The following is a 23,116-nucleotide window of genomic DNA, read 5'->3' on the forward strand; positions in this document are numbered from 1 at the left end:
CCTATTTTCTCGCCCGCTTTTTCTGTACTCACTTCAAACTTTCTGTTTTAAGCACAAAATTTCAAATTTCGACGTTACTCTTCCGTCCACGCTCCACGATTTCCATAATCCAATCCACGTTTTCTAATATTTTCACTCCTATTTATCCCTTTTACCCCTTACTAATACATATAACTAATCCTATTCTCTTTCTTATATCCCCAGTACGGCTCCAGCTCCCCCCGATGTCCCCATACACCATCGAGCCTCCCTGGACTTCCGCTAGATGGCGCGTCGCCCTCAGCCCTGGCCACCTATCGTTCAGGTGGGACTGGAACAATCTTTATTGCATTGCTTACAAAATAGCAAAAACCATTTCATACATTCATTTTTTTTACATGGTAACTACACGCCAACTACAGACTTGCTACTTATGAACTACATTGTTTGTTTGTTGAACTTTTTTTGTAAACCTTGTTTGAGTCAAAATACAGTAAAAGCAAGTATTTAAAATAAACCAGTCAAGTAGAAAATAGATTCATTAATTGGATAAAATGATGTGGACAGGGCTGAGAGATCTATCTAGCTAGTATAATTCGACGGAATATCAAAAATGAGTAAGATGTACATATAATAGAACTGGAAATGTAGGTATATTTTAAGACAAGACGGTATATTTTGGTATATTTCTGGGGGGACTGCTGGACTGCAAGTCGGTTAATTTGGTGCTGGGTAGTCTTGTAACAAAATCAGATTAACAATAGTTATAAACCGATTAGGTACACAAATTAAAAATGAAATAGGCTGGAAACAACGAGAGCACATAATCTGTAAGTGTATTGGTCCATGAAACATCAAATACAGACAAAGGGCAACAATTAAAGTGTGGGTTTGTGAAGTGCGTAGTTACCAAGTGAAAGTTTTCAATGCTCTTGCTGAGAACAAGATGCCTTTCTAATCCTTATATCGGGTCAAAGTACTATAATCCGCCAGACGCAATGGTGACTTCATATGTAGCCCATTCCTAATTAACGTCAGTGGATACTGGCCAACGACCTTCGGCCAAACCGATACAGTTCAATCATATTCTGTTGCTTCCTCTAAGCCTTTGTCCGGTAGTAAATGATAGTAATCGAAGCAGTATCGATTATCTATATGATTAAATGTAGCTAATAAAGCTTATTTTCCTTCGACAGTGCACAATGATTGACGCGGCGTCTGCCGAGCTGGCCAGCCACAAATTGAATGCACAATTTGACGACAATCTGAAACTGGCGCACGAAGTGGATAAAATAAACCATGTCAATGGGAAAGAGGCGCCAAAACCGACACAACCTCTATCAGACGTACCCGCCGAACTGCAGACTTCGTACCGAAGATCACACTGAATTTGGCCAACGCTTGCATGCCGCCCACATTGCCTGGCAGGATTTTATAGTGCTTGCCAATCGACTCGTCCTGCAAATCGAGGTCTTTGCCCATGAGTACGACTTTGATGAGCAGACAACAGGGAACGGGTATCGCAGCTTCGTGTACGTAACCAATGCATGCATCTCACATGGCATCAACATATGCAAGCAACTGCTGGCCACACGCAACACTATGATTTTCCGGAAAAAGGTCTACATGAAGGAAGTATAGGCCTGCTCGCAGCTGCTTTCCTCGATATGTACTTGCCTGCAGTATCTCCTCATACTGCGGCAATGGTCGGCCAATACAGGAGATCTGTTTGCTTGCGGCAGCCACACTGCGGAGCAGCTCTTCGAGTTGGGCGACACCATCAATCAGTATTGTTTCTATGGACGTTGCTTGGGATTCCGACTCCATACGTGGTATTCTACGCTTCCTGGGCATCAGCATGGCCAGCTACTCCGAGTCCTATTACTCACGGGCGGATGATGGGACTATTGTGAAAACCACGCACAGTCTTTGGACCAGTGGCAAGTACCTGATGAACCCAGAGCTACGAGCCCGGCGTATTGTCAACATCTCGCAGAATGCAAAAATTGACTTTTGCAAGTCCTTCTGGTTTCTGGCCGAGTCGGAGCTAATGCACAAATTGCCCAGCATCGTGGTCACCTCCATTAAGGTGAATCGGCTAATCGAGCTGCCGGCGGAGCCGTTTCAGTTACCGCGACGAAAGAACTTTAAGGCGAGTGAGCAGCAGCAGCAAAAGAGCAGCGATGTAAACCAAAACCAAGGCAACGATGAGAATGCCATACAATTTGTGGACCTACCAGTTCCCAGTGCTCATCTGGGACCGGGTCTGCCCATTTCAGTACGGCTGCTCAGCGCCAAGCGACGCTCTGGAATGCTAGGCGAAGGCCGCTATCGCGGTTGGCACAAGCCCACTCCACCCAGTCGTTCAATATTGTTTCACTGCCATGGTGGTGGCTTCGTGGCCCAATCATCAAATTCTCACGAGCTCTATCTTCGCGATTGGGCTGTAGCTCTGGACTGCCCCATACTTTCGGTGGACTACAGTCTAGCACCGGAGGCTCCCTTTCCGCGTGCCCTTCAGGAAGTCTTTTATGCGTACTGTTGGCTCTTGAAGAATGCCGAGCACCTGGGAACGACAGCTGAGCGAATTGTGTGAGCTGGTGACTCCATCGGAGTGGCTCTCAAATGCATTGAGCAGGGTGTGCGTATCCCAGATGGATTGTTTCTGGCCTACTGTCCGACTCTCGTTAGTTTTGTGCCGAGTCCAGCACGTTTGCTGTGCCTCATGGATCCCTTGCTACCTTTTGGCTTCATGATGCGGTGTCTGCGTGCCTATGCCGCCCCCGCCAAAGAAACTTTGGCATTCAGCTAAGCATGTGGAGGAGGAGGCCCACATACGCAAAGCTCCAACATCATCCTTGGGAAGTGCAACTTCCAGTCGGCGTACTTCATTGGCCAGGAGTACACTAACATCTCTGGAAGCAAACCCCGATGAAGATGACGAGAGCAGTGATACTTTTGCCAGTGCCTCGGCCTCGTACCACAGCCAGGCCGTGGAACGAACCGATTTGCCGAACAGCGAGGGTGACAACAGCTCGTGCGTGTCTTTCTAAGACGATTCGCAGCCCATTGTCCATTACCCTGTTGAGATTTCAGCAGACCCTCCCAAGGATCTCGAATCCGCAGCTTATATTGATCAGTTTTTGGATAAATATCTCATTGACACGGCCACCATGGAGGCGACCGAGGAGACAACTCTTCCAGCACCACAAGTGAAGTCCAACGGCCTTGGCAAGATTATTTCTGACGAAAACATACTGGTAGAGACAGGACGTGACCTCATTGCGATAGATACGCTGCAGGGTCGGTGGCAAGAAGCCGTCAACAATTTAACGAACACCCTGTCGCGCTGCACAAAATCTTACGAAATTCATGGCCGCAGTGCTCTTAGCCCGCAGGATGTTCGCAATATGGACGCATTGATAGCCGGCAGTCCCAGCGAAGAGTTTGCCTTCGACGTGCCTAAGGATCCGTTTTTATCGCCCTATTGGGCTACCGACGACTGGCTATCCCAACTGCCAGAGACGAAGATTCTCGTACGTTTACAAAAGAATTAACACCACGAAATAATGGTATATGATTAATTCACATGTTATGATTTTATGTGCAGACCCCGAACATGGATCCCTGCCTTGATGACTGCGTCATGTTTGCTAAAAAACTTAAACGGCTGGGACGCCAAGTAAACTTGGAAATACTGAAGGGTCTCCCGCATGGATTTCTAAATTTTACTATGGTATTTATTTGCTTCTGGCTACTGCAACCTGCCAAATGTACAAACTAATGGTGTTCCTTTCTTAGCTATCAAATGAGGCTATGGATGGGTCCAAGCACTGCATCAAATTATTGCAGGCACTACTCAAGGTAACATAAAAACCCAGATATTGTGACAAGAACAGAACAGCTGACAGTGAGGATTCCACCACTCCAGCCATAGAGCAATTTCTATAGATTCATAAGTTGAATATAAATCCACTTGATCCAGTGATGTGGATATTCGCACGTAAAGGTTATTCGGTCGATCTCCACCAGTGGATATTTCCAACCAATTACATCTGTTAGAGGAAAGTACAAGATATTCTTTGCTATACGCACTTTACTTGCTTTATGTTTTATTTCTGCAATCTCAAGCGTTTTTTATACACTTTTCATACGGTTTGACACAGATTTGTATTATTTTTTATACATATACGAATATAGATACGTAGGTTAAGGCTTTTAGGATAAGCAAGCCAATTATTCAAGTATTGGAAGCATGTAAACATGCAATATTTATTACATATATGTATGTACAATGTACAAAATATGTTCCAGGCACAAACTCGCTAAGAGTCATTTAATGTAAAGCGTACCGAATATGTGCCTGATACGATGCATATAAATGTATAAGCAATGCATTCACATCCCCGAATAGTTTGTGCATGCATACACTATATAAACAGCTATACTCTATGGATAGCACGTTATACTTACATATATTTCAAAAATGCTGGAGATATGCTTGGTTTTCTTTTCCTATCCCCCGGGAAACCTTACAAATCTATCTTTGACTTTAAATACGTTTGTAATCTCTGTCTAAACAATACCCCAGTGCAGCGTTATATATGTATGCGAATAAACGGTTATTGCCATTAAATATTAGCAATTTTAGGCTCAAATTGAGAACCAGAGGCAGGAGTACAAAACACTTTGTTCGAAATTATTACAGGTTTGTTTTTATTAAGCAAAAGAAGCGGTTTCGCTGATTCTTAAAAGTTAGGTATGAGCTTGTACGTGGGAGGATGATTCATTAAGTGATATAAATATGAGAGGAGACAGTATACTCCTGCCTTATGTCTCGTTGTCTTCGATCTTGGGCGCCAGGTAGTAGCGTATGTGGCCCAGATCCTTGATTGCATACTCCACCACCAGGGGCACATCTGCGCACATCGACAGCTGCACTTGGGTGGACAATGGAGTGGCTTTTGTGAAGGCATTCAGGTAACGACAAGCGAATGTAAGCGTCACTGGCTCCTGCATTTCAATGGTGACGGAGTCCTCCTCCTTATCCACGTTGCCAGTTTGGGCCAGCTTAATGTTGGCAGTACCCACATCACCGCTGGCCGAGAATTTGACACCTTCTTTGGTACAGCAAATGACTACCGATTCGCTGAACTGGGCCAAGTCACGGCAAATGCGAGCAAACTCCATGGCCGGCATACGGACTACACAAGAAAAGTCCGTTTCCGGTATGCCCAAATGCTCCTGATCGAGATTCATTAGTTTCATCTCATAGTCGGAGACCTTCTCCTGATTAGCCGACTCGAACATGATGGTAACTGTGTCCGCATTATCCTGCGCTTTCATCGTCACGTTATCCTCGTTGTTGGCACACTTCAGAATTTTGGCCATGCTTCCCAGATTCATGCCCATTGAAAGATTGCGATCACAGCGGAACTTGTCAAATCCATCGGATCGCAGCGTCAGCGACACCAAAGACACATGAGAGTTGTCCATGGCTTGCAGCTGGGGTGGGGTGGGAGTTGAAAAATTAGTTCAGCTGCTCCGAAAATTGTTTTTTTGTGTCAATGTACCTGAATCCCCGAATCGCTGCAGTCGAAGGTGGCCTCGTTAAGCAAATCCTTGATGGCGTCGAGAATCTTCTTCGGAATTGTAGCTTGTCCCAAACGTGCCTCGAACATGATGTCTCTAGTTTAATAATACGAAATGCAATTTATGCGAATGTGCTATAGTGTAGTGTGTGCTATGGGCTTCATATGGAACTGGTTGCTGATGGAATTGCTGTGCAATTTTACAACACAATATGGATAATGTGGCTGAAGCAGTGACTTAAAATCGAATGACGAACGTGTTGCAAAAAATTACATCGATCAGGCGGGCAAAAATGAGCGGGATAGGGATGTACAATGCCGCAGATAGTATCGATAAGGTCTTGTCGATATGTAGGATCATTAATGATCGAGCTGCCAACCTACTTGTATTTCAGTAGCCCTGGTGCCCAGCCCATATAGCCCAATCGACAACATTGGGCGGCTGCTCTTCTGGACCTGCTCCTACTCCAACATCATTACCGTGACCATTCGCACAATTGTATTCCTAAAACGTTGCCTCTTTTAGCATCCTGGGTGAATCCGTAGGCGTCAACGATACCGGGGACTCGGAAAAACATCACCCCATTGCCACCTTGGGGAGATTTATGTACTGGCTGGAGGACAAGACCGGAGTGGAACGGATCACTGTCAACGGTGTTGTTCCGTGGAGCTGCATCGTCTGTCGCAGTTCACCGACATCCGGGCCGTGTGGACACCGGATGCGAAAGTGCTGCGCAATCACACGTGTCTTCAAAGTCGCCCAAATTGTTCCCAAAACTGCATATCCAGAGGGGTGTGACACGCAGTACTTACGACGTCTGCTCGTGCCCCAAGCATCTGATGCTACTGGAGGACAAGCAGAACTACGGCGTGTACCCGGGCAGATAATTTGAAGTGGCCGGAGTAGTGACATGAGCAACGACAATACAGACAAAACGGATGAATACGTAAAATTCCGTGAAGACTTACGTACAACATGTAAGCAACACATTACGATCTTTACCGAATGCATGGATAAGCTATCACAGACGTCTAGTGCTCGTGGGGAACGTCAAATCATCTTTAAAGAAAAGCATGAGAATCCTCCAGTAGATCCCAAAGAAAGCGGTCTGATCCAGCAGCCCTCGAAGGATTACAGCAAACTGTTTTCACTATGTCGCCGACAAAAGGCCATAGTAGAGTCCGTTAAACGCAATCTGGAACAACTTTCAGAGCCGGAAGGACGCTCATCAAGTGATTGATAAAATCACTATGGACTCAAGCGCAGGAAGTCCACTTCACAATTCATGAGGAATACGAGGACCCAGTGGAAGGAGGATATGACATGGAATCCTACCTAACACTGGAAAGTAAGGTCCAAAGAGCATTGACAAAATCAGCCACACCAAACACGGATAACGTGCATCTTCCACGCATCAGCATCCCAAAGTTTGATGGGGATCTATTAAAATGGACCCAGTTCTTCGATCTGTTCTCATGCATGGTGCATGAGACCAACATGCCTACGGTGATAAAGATGTGGTATCTTAAAACCACCGTTACCGGCGAGGCAGAAAGATTGATTCGACATATCGATCTAAAGGAAGAAAATTATGAAGCCGCTTGGGAAATACTAGTTGACGCATACAACAATCCCAGAGATGTTTCGAACACGGTACTGAACCGCTTCCTCAATCACCAAACAATTAATGACGATCCCAAGTCATTAAAAGAGTTGTATATAACAACCATAGAATCCCTTGCATCACTAAAGGGATTGGGCATCAATATATCTACATGGGATCCGATATTGATTGCCATTATCAGAAACAAACTGGATGTAACAAATAAGGCCTTGTATGAGCAATCATTGGGAAGCTCAAAGAACATTCAGGCGCTGGATACGATGCTTCAGTTCTTGGAGCAAAGAATTCGGGTTCTAGGAACCAGTAAGAAGCCACCAGCATCAAGGAGAGAGCCAAAAGGCACAGCATGTGCATCAGCAAACACAGGGAGAACGCGAGCACCCTTATGCACATTCTGCAAAAAGGCAAGCCATTGGCTCTACGGATGCAAAGAATTTCGCTCCAAATCTCCATCAGAACGACTAAATTGGGTACAAAAACAAAAAATGTGCGTTAATTGTTTTAGAACAAATCACAAAACAAACGCATGCCCTGGTCGAAACTGCTTCAAGTGTGACAAGAAGCACAACACGATGCTACATTTGGAAACAGCATCAGGCGCAGCTACAGAATCAAGAGGCCCGACGGTTGGTGCAGCAAGTAACAATAGTTACAATCTTCTGGCCACAGCAAAGGTGGCAGTAGAAGCCAACAACGGGCAGGTTGCTAATTTCAGAGCACTGCTAGATTCAGGATCACAGATAAACTTGATCTCTGAACGAATGGCATCAATGTTGTCACTCAAACTAAAAGACACAACATTACGGATCGAAGGAATTGGAGGTCAATCAAAGACCAGCAGAGCACGAGTAAATGTGCTCATGAAATCCCTTCACAATGGTTTTACGCAAAGAATTGAAGCTTTCGTATTACCACAGATAATAGCTGATCAACCAGCTCAGGCACTCGATTCAGATAGCTTAAACATACCAAGCAAGATCTCACTGGCAGATACAAACTTCCATAAGCCAGGCAAAATCGACATGCTAATCGGAGCCGAGCATTACTACTCGCTGCTGCTACCAGATCAACAGCAGCTAAGGACAGTTTTATTGTAAAGCTCCCATTTTCCGAACACCCTTCAGCCCTGGGGGAGTCGTTGGAAACCGCAACAAAAAGATTCCTAGCGTTGGAGCGGCGAAGCTCAACAGAAACTTGGAAGAGCTATGTGGCCTTCATGGAAGAGTATGAAGGACTAGGACATATGAAGATTGTGCCAGCATCAAAAGTTCCCAAAAGGCACTAATTCATTCCACATCATTGTGTACTCAAACCTGAGAGCACCACCACAAAGCTTCGGGTAGTATTCGATGCCTCATGCAAATCAACAAGCGGGAAATCTTTGAACGACATTCTGCAGGCTGGACCCACCGTTCAGAGCGAACTTATGTCCATTCTGCTACGATTTGGAATTCATAAGTACGTATTCACAGCGGACATAGAAAAGATGTACCGGCAAGTGTGGATGAATCCGGAGGATCAATTCCATCAGATGATAGTCTGGAGAAACAATCCATCCGAATAGATCAGGTACTATCGCCTGAAAACAGTAACATATGGGACAACAGCTGCTCCGTTCCTAGCAACGAAATGTCTGGATCATTTGGCAATACAATACAAAGACAGACTACCAGTAGGATCAACAACATTAAAAACAGATTTCTATGTTGACGACTGTCTAACTGGAGCAAACACGATTCCAGAGGCAATTCATGTTCGACAAGAACTAAATAAGATATTGCTACCTTCCGGATTCAAATTGCGCAAGTGGTGCTCCAACAATGAGCAACTTCTCCAAGGAATCCCCAAAGAGGATATTGTAACCGATGTAAAATTAGGAGAGACACTAGAGCACTACAGCGTGAAAACTCTGGGTCTCATCTGGATGCCGAAGAAGGATACATTGTGTGGACGAACACAGAAAAGTCAGGCTACACGCATCACCAAACGGGTGGTATGTTCCGAACTGGCCCAAATCTTTGACCCACTAGGACTCTTTGCACCGGTGGTAGTAAAGGAAAAAATCTTAATGCAACAACTTTGGGAGCTCAAACTGGATTGGGATGACGAAACACCAAATTGAATGGAAAGAATACCGGGACGACTTACAAACATTGAACAAAATGCAAATTCCCCGGCATATCTACGATGGTAAAATTCCAGTTACCCAAGAATTCCATACGTTTGTAGATGCATCAGAACGAGCATATGGCGCAGCAGTATATGTACACGCTACATACAAAAACAACCAAGTGTCAGTAAGACTGCTCTGTTCGAAATCACGTGTGGCGCCGACAGCCAAACAATCGCTACCACGGTTAGAACTTTGTGCTGCAGTCCTCGGTGCCGAGCTCACAAACCGAGTCCGACAGGATCTGCACATGGACATTAACACGGTTTCAGGATGGTTTTGGAGTGATTCCACCGTTGTGTTATCCTGGATAAACGCATCGTCATCAACATACCATACCTTTGTGGCAAATCGAATAGCCAAAATCCAGGCATTAACAAACCAGTCACAATGGCGTCACGTGTCATCGGCCAACAACGCAGCCGATGTCCTGTCGAGAGGAATCGCAGCAAGCAGACTGGCAGATCACAATCTGTGGTTATATGGACCATTATTCCTGCACGGATCTCGAGACAACTGGACGAAGGCACCCAACATAAAACCCAGCACACCTAGCGCACTTGGGGATGAATTATATACTTGCAGACATAGCAACTCGTTTCACAAACTGCAACGCATTGTGGCATATATGTTACGCTTCTGCTACAAAACCAACAGAGCGAACACCACGACGCTCTGCGCAGAAGAACTGACTCACGCCCGCACTATAATCCTGCGAACCATACAACAAGTCGAGTTTACAGCAGAGTTAAAACAGTTCCAACGCTATAAGACTGTGGATAGAAAGAGCTCGATCATATCGTTATCTCCCTTCCTAGCAGACGATGAGCTCATCCGAGTTGGTGGTAGACTTGAAGAAGCTCTACTTCCATACAACGCAAAACACCCAGTTTTGCTGCCTTACAATGAAACTTAATTTTAATTTAACATTTAATTAGTATATACATTAATTTAAAAAAAATTAAAAATCTTTTTTGTTTTAATGCATCCTTGGCCTTTTTGCAACTTTTTAAAGTCAGCTGTTTGATAAGCTGCAATCGATAGTAAAAAACGCGGGAAACTGTTTGTTTACTTTGAGAGCTTACCAAATTGAAACTAAGTTCAAAAACTGAAATCAAAGTAATGGAAAAGAAAGGCCAGGGTATGTAGAGTTATTATATTAAACAAATTTGTGCTCATGTTTTTGAATATGTTTTTGTGTGTATTAATTTGTGTCGTCCAAAGGTAGAGAATACTTAACCAATGTGCCCGTCTCTTATGGTCAATAACTAATTTTGTGCGCAATTGTGCGAGAAAGTAATTATGTAATATTGTAGTGCAAGCTGTGTATAAAATAATCCTAAAACTTGTTTTTGCGCCATTTTGCGCCGGTGTGCGCATTTTAATTTATTTGTAGGTGAGGTGGAGTTCACTTATGAAAAGCTGCTCAGTATTTACATTGAGAATAATCGAAACGCCGCAGCACTTTCGAGTTGGATTTTCGAAGAACTGAAGGCATACAAAATAAGCACGGAGAAAAAACTTTTTTGTCAGCGATCCAATGGTTTTTGACCAATCCCTTTTCGCGACAACAATGGTTCCTCTCAAATTAATGGATGATATTGGAAATATATTGTGGCTATATCGTACTCCTCAGTCTATTAGATTTTGTAGGCCAATCAAACTTGAATTTGTTAAAGAGACTAAAGACCATATTATCGAAGAAAAAAAAAATTTGGACGATCAAATTAAAGATTTATCTTCATATGTCTGCACATTTATAAATGGAAGAAACATAACAGTAAAATATAATCTGCATATGACACTTTTAGACGGGAAAGTTTTGAACATTTTGACTGAAACTAAATCTTGCCAATTATGTCCCATCTGTGGAGCAAGTCCAAAAGATTTCATGGAAAGTGGAAATATGGATTCACCGAAATTTAAGCCTAGACGTGGAACATTACAATATGGCATTAGTCCACTTCACGCATTGATTCGATTTTTTGAGTTTGTTCTTAAAATTGCTTATAGAACTGGACTCGAAAAATGGCAAGTTAGAGATGAAAATGGAAAAAAAGAAATGGCGAAAAAGAAAAAGCTCATACAGGAGAAGATGTGGAGGAATATGGCTCTACATGTCGACAAGCCTAAACAAAATGGAAGTGGAAACACCAACGACGGTAACACAGCAAGAAAAGCCTTTTCAAAACCTAAGCTATTCGCTCAAATCTTAGGTCTTGATGAGTCTCTCATCACATATTTTCAAAATATTTTGTTGTCAATTGATGCAAAACTATTTAAAAAATATTGTCAAGAAATAGTTACACTTTATATGTCCTTGTACTCATGGTTTCCGATGTCGGCAACAGTTCATAAAGTTTTAATTCACGGTTTCCAAATAATAGAAGCATCAGTACTGCCAGTAGGTGTTCTTGGAGAAAACGCTTCGGAAGCACGCAATAAATACTATAAGAGTAATACAATATGACAATATACCGAAGATCACACTGAATTTGGCCAACGCTTGCATGCCGCCCACATTGCCTGGCAGGATTTTATAGTGCTTGCCAATCGACTCGTCCTGCAAATCGAGGTCTTTGCCCATGAGTACGACTTTGATGAGCAGACACCAGGGAACGGGTATCGCAGCTTCGTGTACGTAACCAATGCATGCATCTCACATGGCATCAACATACGCAAGCAACTGCTGGCCACACGCAACACTATGTTTTTCCGGAAAAAGGTCTACATGAAGGAAGTAGAGGCCTGCTCGCAGCTGCTTTCCTCGATATGTACTTGCCTGCAGTATCTCCTCATACTGCGGCAATGGTCGGCCAATACAGGAGATCTGTTTGCTTGCGGCAGCCACACTGCGGAGCAGCTCTTCCAGTTGGGCGACACCATCAATCAGTATTGTTTCTATGGACGTTGCTTGGGATTCCGACTCCATACGTGGTATTCTACGCTTCCTGGGCATCAGCATGGCCAGCTACTCCGAGTCCTATTACTCACGGGCGGATGATGGGACTATTGTGGAAACCACGCACAGTCTTTGGACCAGTGGCAAGTACCTGATGAACCCAGAGCTACGAGCCCAATCATCAAAATCTCACGAGCTCTATCTTCGCGATTGGGGTGGAGCTCTGGACTGCCCCATACTTTCGGTGGACTACAGTCTAGCACCGGAGGCTCCCTTTCCGCGTGCCCTTCAGGAAGTCTTTTATGCGTACTGTTGGCTCTTGAAGAATGCCGAGCACCTATGAACGACAGCTGAGAGAATTGTGTGAGCTGGTGACTCCGCTGGTGCGAATCTCTCCATCGGAGTGGCTCTCAAATGCATTGAGCAGGGTGTGCGTATCCCAGATGGATTGTTTCTGGCCTACTGTCCGACTCTCGTTAGTTTTGTGCCGAGTCCAGCACGTTTGCTGTGCCTCATGGATCCCTTGCTACCTTTTGGCTTCATGATGCGGTGTCTGCGTGCCTATGCCGCCCCGCCAAAGAAACTTTGCAGCTGAATGCTAAGCATGTGGAGGAGGAGGCCCAAATACGCAAAGCTCCAACATCATCCTTGGGAAGTGCAACTTCCAGTCGGCGTACTTCATTGGCCAGGAGTACACTAACATCTCTGGAAGCAAACCCCGATGAAGATGACGAGAGCAGTGATACTTTTGCCAGTGCCTCGGCCTCGTACCACAGCCAGGCCGTGGAACGAACCGATTTGCCGAACAGCGAGGGTGACAGCAGCTCGTGCGTGTCTTTCGAAGACGATTCGCAGCCCATTGTCCATTACCCTGTTGAGATTTCAGCAGACCCTCCCAAGGATCTCGAATCCGCCGCTTATATTGATCAGTTTTTGGATAAATATCTCATTGACACGGCCACCATGGAGGCGACCGAGGAGACAACTCTTCCAGCACCACAAGTGAAGTCCAACGGCCTTGGCAAGATTATTTCTGACGAAAACATACTGGTAGAGACAGGACGTGACCTCATTGCGATAGATACGCTGCAGGGTCGGTGGCAAGAAGCCGTCAACAATTTAACGAACACCCTGTCGCGCTGCACAAAATCTTACGAAATTCATGGCAGCAGTGCTCTTATCCCGCAGGATGTTCGCAATATGGACGCATTGATAGCCGGCAGTCCCAGCGAAGAGTTTGCCTTCGACGTGCCTAAGGATCCGTTTTTATCGCCCTATTGGGCTACCGACGACTGGCTATCCCAACTGCCAGAGACGAAGATTCTCGTACGTTTACAAAAGAATTAACACCACGAAATAATGGTATATGATTAATTCACATGTTATGATTTTATGTGCAGACCCCGAACATGGATCCCTGCCTTGATGACTGCGTCATGTTTGCTAAAAAACTTAAACGGCTGGGACGCCAAGTAAACTTGGAAATACTGAAGGGTCTCCCGCATGGATTTCTAAATTTTACTATGGTATTTATCACCTTCTAGCTACTGCAACCTGCCAAATGTACAAACTAATGGTGTTCCTTTCTTAGCTATCAAATGAGGCTATGGATGGGTCCAAGCACTGCATCAAATTATTGCAGGCACTACTCAAGGTAACATAAAAACCCAGATATTGTGACAAGAACAGAACAGCTGACAGTGAGGATTCCACCACTCCAGCCATAGAGCAATTTCTATAGATTCATAAGTTGAATATAAATCCACTTGATCCCGTGATGTGGATATTCGCACGTAAAGGTTATTCGGTCGATCTCCACCAGTGGATATTTCCAACCAATTACATCTGTTAGAGGAAAGTACAAGATATTCTTTGCTATACGCACTTTACTTGCTTTATGTTTTATTTCTGCAATCTCAAGCGTTTTTTATACACTTTTTATACGGTTTGACACAGATTTGTATTATTTTTTATACATATACGAATATAGATACGTAGGTTAAGGCTTTTAGGATAAGCAAGCCAATTATTCAAGTATTGGAAGCATGTAAACATGCAATATTTATTACATATATGTATGTACAATGTAGAAAATATGTTCCAGGCACAAACTCGCCTAAGAGTCATTTAATGTAAAGCGTACCGAATATGTGCCTGATACGATGCATATAAATGTATAAGCAATGCATTCACATCCCCGAATAGTTTGTGCATGCATACACTATATACACTACTCTACTCTATGGATAGCATGTTATACTTACATATATTTCAAAAATGCTGGAGATATGCTTGGTTTTCTTTTCCTATCCCCGGGAAACCTTACAAATCTATCTTTGACTTTAAATACGTTTGTAATCTCTGTCTAAACAATACCCCAGTGCAGCGTTATATATGTATGCGAATAAACGGTTATTGCCATTAAATATTAGCAATTTTAGGCTCAAATTGAGAACCAGAGGCAGGAGTACAAAACACTTTGTTCGAAATTATTACAGGTTTGTTTTTATTAAGCAAAAGAAGCGGTTTCGCTGATTCTTAAAAGTTAGGTATGAGCTTGTACGTGGGAGGATGATTCATTAAGTGATATAAATATGAGAGGAGACAGTATACTCCTGCCTTCTGTCTCGTTGTCTTCGATCTTGGGCGCCAGGTAGTAGCGTATGTGGCCCAGATCCTTGATTGCATACTCCACCACCAGGGGCACATCGACAGCTGCACTTGGGTGGACAATGGAGTGGCTTTTGTGAAGGCATTCAGGTAACGACAAGCGAATGTAAGCGTCACTGGCTCCTGCATTTCAATGGTGACGGACTCCTCCTCCTTATCCACGTTGCCAATTTGGGACAGCTTAATGTTGGCAGTACCCACATCACCGCTGGCCGAGAATTTGACACCTTCTTTGGTACAGCAAATGACTACCGATTCGCTGAGCTGGGACAAGTCACGGCAAATGCGAGCAAACTCCATGGCCGGCATACGGACTACACAAGAAAAGCCCGTTTCCGGTATGCCCAAATGCTCCTGATCGAGATTCATTAGTTTCATCTCATAGTCGGAGACCTTCTCCTGATTAGCCGACTCGAACATGATGGTAACTGTGTCCGCATTATCCTGCGCTTTCATCGTCACGTTGTCCTCGTTGTTGGCACACTTCAGAATTTTGGCCATGCTTCCCAGATTCATGCCCATTGAAAGATTGCGATCACAGCGGAACTTGTCAAATCCATCGGATCGCAGCGTCAGCGACACCAAAGACACATGAGAGTTGTCCATGGCTTGCAGCTGGGGTGGGGTGGGAGTTGAAAAATTAGTTCAGCTGCTCCGAAAATTGTTTTTTTGTGTCAATGTACCTGAATCCCCGAATCGCTGCAGTCGAAGGTGGCCTCGTTAAGCAAATCCTTGATGGCGTCGAGAATCTTCTTCAGAATTGTAGCTTGTCCCAAACGTGCCTCGAACATGATGTCTCTAGTTTAATAATACGACTTGCAATTTATGCGAATGTGCTATAGTGTAGTGTGTGCTATGGGCTTTATATGGAACTGGTTTGCTGATGGAATTGCTGTGCAATTTTACAACACAATATGGATAATGTGGCTGAAGCAGTGACTTAAAATCGAATGACGAACGTTTTGCAAAAAATTACATCGATCAGGCGGGCAAAAATGAGCGGGATAGGGATGTACAATGCCGCAGATAGTATCGATAAGGTCTTGTCGATATGTAGGATCATTAATGATCGAGCTGCCAACCTACTTGTATTTCAGTAGCCCTGGTGCCCAGCCCATATAGCCCAATCGACATCATTGGGCGGCTGCTCTTCTGGACCTGCTCCTACTCCAACATCATTACCGTGACCATTCGCACAATTGTATTCCTAAAACGTTGCCTCTTTTAGCATCCTGGGTGAATCCGTAGGCGTCAACGATACCGGGGACTCGGAAAAACATCACCCCATTGCCACCTTGGGGAGATTTATGTACTGGCTGGAGGACAAGACCGGAGTGGAACGGATCACTGTCAACGGTGTTGTTCCGTGTAGCTGCATCGTCTGTCGCAGTTCACCGACATCCGGGCCGTGTGGACACCGGATGCGAAAGTGCTGCGCAATCACACGTGTCTTCAAAGTCGCCCAAATTGTTTCCAAAACTGCATATCCAGAGGGGTGTGACATGCAGTACTTACGACGTCTGCTCGTGCCCCAAGCATCTGATGCTACTGGAGGACAAGCAGAACTACGGCGTGTATCCGGGCAGATAATTTGAAGTGGCCGGAGTAGTGACATGAGCAACGACAAGCAGAACTACGGCGTGTATCAGGCCAGATAATTTTAAGTGTCGGGAGTAGTGACATGAGCAACGACTGTATATCCGCCTTCTGACTGCCCGGAGGATCAGTTCTGCTGACAGTCAGCCGAGGGCAGCGACAAGGTACCACCTGCAACAAATGTGATAATATCCAGTATGAGGCCGACTGCTGCAAGCGCCCAAGAGACTTTCAGTGTCCCATCAACAAGTTGAGTGGAAAGACACGACATCTGCCCAAGTTCTTAAACTAACAATATCGTACTATTTGCCTGATATTTTTTTGCAGGGCGGCGCATGGCCCTGCAAACCGAGGCAATGAATCGAGCTCTAATGGCTCCATCGAAGAAATTAAATAAGGCAGTAAGCATATCCAAAAATAATGAATAATGACATGAATAATAATAATTGTATTGTTGTTATGGTCTTAAAGTTTTTTAAAGGCAGTTAGCGGAAGCGATGGTGGATAAAGGTGGGCTGAGAGGACTGCATTTGTTGATCTATCTTCTTAGCCTTTTCCACCATTTCGTGCAAATCGTATACGCCAAGACCTATTAAAAAGAAAGCATATGAGCGAATATATACAAATGTATATGCTATGAACTTATCGTGCACCGTCTGATCGTGCGCACCACTTGAATCCACTTTCATAAAGTATTCAATATCGACATGGCTTTGCATTGCAGCTACACAAGAGGCGGGAATAAGCGAAGACAGATTAAAATCCTTGTAGGAACGGCGTTGCAGTAGCTCACGAACTAAAGGATAATTTCCAGAGTAGGTGGCCAAGGTTAATGCATTTTGTCCAAAGTAATTAACCGCGTAAATATTAGCTCCAAACTCCAAAAGCGTGCGAGCGCATTCGAAGCGCCCCAAATAGCAAGCCTTCAGCAAGGCCGTGTTCCCGTACTTGTCCAGTTCTTCCACATTGTACTCTCGGTTGCGCGCCATAGTGCAAATGATGCGCAAGGACACCAAATCGTTTTGTCCAACGCAGTTGAGAGCTAAAATATTTCATACTGTATAAGTGCACTTATTATCATATTAATTTACCATTCATTCTAGGCATCTTTATAACGGCACTTCACAGAAAACCAGGGCTGGGCTAGTCGCGCTATCATCTTTACATTATAACGGCACTTTACCGAAAACCAGGGCTGGGCTTGTCGGGCTATATCGATATACAATGGTATATTTAGTCAATTTCATCAAGCTATTAAATTTCATTTTCAAAGGTATATAGAAATCCAATAAAAGCAAGTGGTTACAATAAGCCAGTTAAGTAGAAAATTGATTCATTAATTGACTAAAACTATAAGCATGGTTGAAAGTTCTATACAGCTAGTAATATTCGAAGGAATATCAATATTGTTCAGCCACAGACATGTATTTAATGAATATTAGGAATATACAGTTCTCTAATACACAAATACTCATAAATAAAATTGTCCATGTCATTTCATGTAACTGAATATGACGACACGAAAAATACATTAGCAACTAAGAATAGACAATAGCACTTGTAAACTCGAACCCACCAAAAGGGATCAAGCAATAAACTATCTACTTTATTGCCGCCAAGTACCTAAGTAAATGCACTGAAATATAACCCCCGCACAGAGTAAGTGTACCCAATCTAAAAATACACTCACAAGGAGCCTGTGCGTTCCTTCCCATAGAATAAGAGTACCACTGCTAGCTATATAAGGAGATGCATTTGTTCAATAAAAATCAGTATCAGAAAAAGTACCATAGCTGCCTGTCACTCATCTTCCATCGCAATCATCAGAGGCTGTCGCCGTGTCTTCAGATCCTCACTTGCGCACCGTAGGATACCCACTCCGCAGTCCAACTGGTTCAATTTCTAGTTGCGACGACCAAACTGTAGACGGTTTATGTACCGTATGCAACCCAGCTTCCTACACACACACACACACATTAACATTTGGTGACCCCGACCTTGGTCATCCTTTCAAACTGTCTAACAAGCTACAGTGAAAGGATTCGATCTGGACATCAGATTGAAGCAGTCAACAGGACATCTTCAATAAAAATTTGGCATCAGGCCATACACTTACGGTAGCATCTCCTACCAATAAGTATCACTTTGGCAAATCTGACATATTCAGGTTATCAGCCAACAGAAAAACAGCTATAGAATTCGATTACCACCAAGGTAATCAATTTTTGTTGTTCCGTGCGTTCCATAAATTGGAAACAGCACAAATCCCTCCATCCAACACATCACCTGTACTATTACCTTTCTGACCAACAACGGTTGCGATTCCAGCTGCAAAACAAATAAAACACTCCCAACGGGTCAAAAGTAATAAGTACAAACAGATAGAATGGATACACATATGGAGGCAGAAGCTGCCGCTACAATGGCAATGGATGTGCAGCAAGAGATTAGTGAGGAAATATCGAGGTGCATTCGGAACTTTAAAAAAGATTCCCAAGAACGAAAGCAAACGGCCTCTTATTTTCAAGCCAAAATATCAGCACTTGGATATGCGTGGAATCGCTTCAACAAAAACGACTCCAAACTTCGCGATACAGACAAAACGGATGAATACGTAAAATTCCGTGAAGACTTACGTACAACATGTAAGCAACACATTACGATCTTTACCGAATGCATGGATAAGCTATCACAGACGTCTAGTGCTCGTGGGGAACGTCAAATCATCTTTAAAGAAAAGCATGAGAATCCTCCAGTAGATCCCAAAGAAAGCGGTCTGATCCAGCAGCCCTCGAAGGATTACAGCAAACTGTTTTCACTATGTCGCCGATAAAAGGCCATAGTAGAGTCCGTTAAACGCAATCTGGAACAACTTCAGAGCTGGAAGGACGCACATCAAGTGATTGATAAAATCACTATGGACTCAAGCGCAGGAAGTCCACTTCACAATTCATGAGGAATACGAGGACCCAGTGGAAGGAGGATATGACATGGAATCCTACTTAACACTGGAAAGTAAGGTCCAAAGAGCATTGACAAAATCAGCCACACCAAACACGGATAACGTGCATCTTCCACGCATCAGCATCCCAAAGTTTGATGGGGATCTATTAAAATGGACCCAGTTCTTCGATCTGTTCTCATGCATGGTGCATGAGACCAACATGCCTACGGTGATAAAGATGTGGTATCTTAAAACCACCGTTACCGGCGAGGCAGAAAGATTGATTCGACATATCGATCTAAAGGAAGAAAATTATGAAGCCGCTTGGGAAATACTAGTTGACGCATACAACAATCCCAGAGATGTTTCGAACACGGTACTGAACCGCTTCCTCAATCACCAAACAATTAATGACGATCCCAAGTCATTAAAAGAGTTGTATATAACAACCATAGAATCCCTTGCATCACTAAAGGGATTGGGCATCAATATATCTACATGGGATCCGATATTGATTGCCATTATCAGAAACAAACTGGATGTAACAAATAAGGCCTTGTATGAGCAATCATTGGGAAGCTCAAAGAACATTCAGGCGCTGGATACGATGCTTCAGTTCTTGGAGCAAAGAACTCGGGTTCTAGGAACCAGTAAGAAGCCACCAGCATCAAGGATAGAGCCAAAAGGCACGACATGTGCATCAGCAAACACAGGGAGAACGCGAGCACCCTTATGCACATTCTGCAAAAAGGCAAGCCATTGGCTCTACGGATGCGAAGAATTTCGCACCAAATCTCCATCAGAACGACTAAATTGGGTACAAAAACAAAAAATGTGCGTTAATTGTTTTAGAATAAATCACAAAACAAACGCATGCCCTGGTCGAAACTGCTTCAAGTGTGACAAGAAGCACAACACGATGCTACATTTGGAAACAGCATCAGGCGCAGCTACAGAATCAAGAGGCCCGACGGTTGGTGCAGCAAGTAACAATAGTTACAATCTTCTGGCCACAGCAAAGGTGGCAGTAGAAGCCAACAACGGGCAGGTTGCTAATTTCAGAGCACTGCTAGATTCAGGATCACAGATAAACTTGATCTCTGAACGAATGGCATCAATGTTGTCACTCAAACTAAAAGACACAACATTACGGATCGAAGGAATTGGAAGTCAATCAAAGACCAGCAGAGCACGAGTAAATGTGCTCATGAAATCCCTTCACAATGGTTTTACGCAAAGAATTGAAGCTTTCGTATTACCACAGATAATAGCTGATCAACCAGCTCAGGCACTCGATTCAGATAGCTTAAACATACCAAGCAAGATCTCACTGGCAGATACAAACTTCCATAAGCCAGGCAAAATCGACATGCTAATCGGAGCCGAGCATTACTACTCGCTGCTGCTACCAGATCAACAGCAGCTAAGGACAGTTTTATTGTAAAGCTCCCATTTTCCGAACACCCTTCAGCCCTGGGGGAGTCGTTGCAAACCGCAACAAAAAGATTCCTAGCGTTGGAGCGGCGAAGCTCAACAGAAACTTGGAAGAGTTATGTGGCCTTCATGGAAGAGTATGAAGGACTAGGACATATGAAGATTGTGCCAGCATCAAAAGTTCCCAAAAGGCACTACTCCATTCCACATCATTGTATACTCAAACCTGAGAGCACCACCACAAAGCTTCGGGTAGTATTCGATGCCTCATGCAAATCAACAAGCGGGAAATCTTTGAACGACATTCTGCAGGCTGGACCCACCGTTCAGAGCGAACTTATGTCCATTCTGCTACGATTTCGAATTCATAAGTACGTATTCACAGCGGACATAGAAAAGATGTACCGGCAAGTGTGGATGAATCCGGAGGATCAATTCCATCAGATGATAGTCTGGAGAAACAATCCATCCGAAGAGATCAGGTACTATCGCCTAAAAACAGTAACATATGGGACAACAGCTGCTCCGTTCCTAGCAACGAAATGTCTGGATCATTTGGCAATACAATACAAAGACAGACTACCAGTAGGATCAACAACATTAAAAACAGATTTCTATGTTGACGACTGTCTAACTGGAGCAAACACGATTCCAGAGGCAATTCATGTTCGACAAGAACTAAATAAGATATTGCTACCGTCCGGATTCAAATTGCGCAAGTGGTGCTCCAACAATGAGCAACTTCTCCAAGGAATCCCCAAAGAGGATATTGTAACCGATGTAAAATTAGGAGAGACACTAGAGCACTACAGCGTGAAAACTCTGGGTCTCATCTGGATGCCGAAGAAGGATACATTGTGTGGACGAACACAGAAAAGTCAGGCTACACGCATCACCAAACGGGTGGTATGTTCCGAACTGGCCCAAATCTTTGACCCACTAGGACTCTTTGCACCGGTGGTAGTAAAGGCAAAAATCTTCATGCAACAACTTTGGGAGCTCAAACTGGATTGGGATGACGAAACACCAAATTGAATGGAAAGAATACCGGGACGACTTACAAACATTGAACAAAATGCAAATTCCCCGGCATATCTACGATGGTAAAATTCCAGTTACCCAAGAACTCCATACGTTTGTAGATGCATCAGAACGAGCATATGGCGCAGCAGTATATGTACGCGCTACATACAAAAACAACCAAGTGTCAGTAAGACTGCTCTGTTCGAAATCACGTGTGGCGCCGACAGCCAAACAATCGCTACCACGGTTAGAACTTTGTGCTGCAGTCCTCGGTGCCGAGCTCACAAACCGAGTCCGACAGGATCTGCACATGGACATTAACACGGTTTCAGGATGGTTTTGGAGTGATTCCACCGTTGTGTTATCCTGGATAAACGCATCGTCATCAACATACCATACCTTTGTGGCAAATCGAATAGCCAAAATCCAGGCATTAACAAACCAGTCACAATGGCGTCACGTGTCATCGGCCAACAACGCAGCCGATGTCCTGTCGAGAGGAATCGCAGCAAGCAGACTGGCAGATCACAATCTGTGGTTATATGGACCATTATTCCTGCACGGATCTTATATACTTGCAGACATAGCAACTCGTTTCACAAACTGCAACGCATTGTGGCATATATGTTACGCTTCTGCTACAAAACCAACAGAGCGAACACCACGACGCTCTGCGCAGAAGAACTGACTCACGCCCGCACTATAATCCTGCGAACCATACAACAAGTCGAGTTTACAGCAGAGTTAAAACAGTTCCAACGCTATAAGACTGTGGATAGAAAGAGCTCGATCATATCGTTATCTCCCTTCCTAGGAGACGATGAGCTCATCCGAGTTGGTGGTAGACTTGAAGAAGCTCTACTTCCATACAACGCAAAACACCCAGTTTTGCTGCCTTACAATGCACTGTGGGCCAGCGACCCCATTTTTCGACGTTAATTCGAAAAAATGCATGTCAATGAAACTTAATTTTAATTTAACATTTAATTAGTATATACATTAATTTAAAAAAAATTAAAAATCTTTTTTGTTTTAATGCATCCTTGGCCTTTTTGCAACTTTTTAAAGTCAGCTGTTTGATAAGCTGCAATCGATAGTAAAAAACGCGGGAAACTGTTTGTTTACTTTGCGAGCTTACCAAATTGAAACTAAGTTCAAAAACTGAAATCAAAGTAATGGAAA

General features: G+C 43.9%; 2 protein-coding genes, 1 long non-coding RNA gene and 3 pseudogenes across 3 annotated transcripts; 3 read left to right on the forward strand and 3 right to left on the reverse strand.

The window, feature by feature from the left end:
* Positions 1-670: 670 nt before the first annotated feature.
* LOC108160011 lies at positions 671-4,223 on the forward strand (annotated as a pseudogene).
* Positions 4,224-4,675: 452 nt separating this feature from the next.
* Positions 4,676-5,778, reverse strand: LOC108160012 (proliferating cell nuclear antigen). The gene is made up of 2 exons (XM_017293744.2): positions 5,553-5,778; positions 4,676-5,484 (listed from the first exon to the last, which is right to left on the reverse strand). Exons 1-2 carry the CDS (start codon positions 5,658-5,660, stop codon positions 4,810-4,812), a joined length of 783 nt encoding a protein of 260 aa, XP_017149233.2. The 5' UTR covers positions 5,661-5,778; the 3' UTR covers positions 4,676-4,809.
* Positions 5,779-11,838: 6,060 nt separating this feature from the next.
* Positions 11,839-14,301, forward strand: LOC117193686 (annotated as a pseudogene).
* Positions 14,302-14,753: 452 nt separating this feature from the next.
* On the reverse strand, positions 14,754-15,769 carry LOC117193687 (annotated as a pseudogene).
* A 56-nt stretch (positions 15,770-15,825) lies between these two features.
* LOC117193692 lies at positions 15,826-18,043 on the forward strand. The gene is made up of 3 exons (XR_004474657.1): positions 15,826-16,782; positions 16,861-16,934; positions 17,637-18,043. It is a non-coding gene; the product is annotated as an uncharacterized LOC117193692 (long non-coding RNA).
* LOC108160607 (DNA replication inhibitor plutonium-like) lies at positions 17,019-17,646 on the reverse strand. Its single transcript, XM_017294716.2, has 3 exons — positions 17,625-17,646; positions 17,180-17,575; positions 17,019-17,122 (listed from the first exon to the last, which is right to left on the reverse strand). The coding sequence occupies exons 1-3, from the start codon at positions 17,638-17,640 to the stop codon at positions 17,019-17,021; spliced, it is 516 nt and encodes a 171-aa protein (XP_017150205.2). The 5' UTR covers positions 17,641-17,646.
* Positions 18,044-23,116: the final 5,073 nt, after the last annotated feature.

Source organism: Drosophila miranda, assembly GCF_003369915.1.
Source record: "Drosophila miranda strain MSH22 chromosome Y unlocalized genomic scaffold, D.miranda_PacBio2.1 Contig_Y2_pilon, whole genome shotgun sequence".
In the NCBI taxonomy this organism is placed as follows: domain Eukaryota; kingdom Metazoa; phylum Arthropoda; class Insecta; order Diptera; family Drosophilidae; genus Drosophila; species Drosophila miranda.

Coding starts and splice junctions, on each gene's coding strand:
- LOC108160012 (XM_017293744.2), bottom strand. CDS start 5,660: ATGTTCGAGGCACGTTTGGGACAAGCTACAATTCCGAAGAAGATTCTC. Junction 5,485..5,552: donor GCAGCGATTCGGGGATTCAG/GTACATTGACAC, acceptor ACCCCACCCCAG/CTGCAAGCCATGGACAACTC.
- LOC108160607 (XM_017294716.2), bottom strand. Junction 17,123..17,179: donor GCACGATCAGACGGTGCACG/ATAAGTTCATAG, acceptor TCTTTTTAATAG/GTCTTGGCGTATACGATTTG.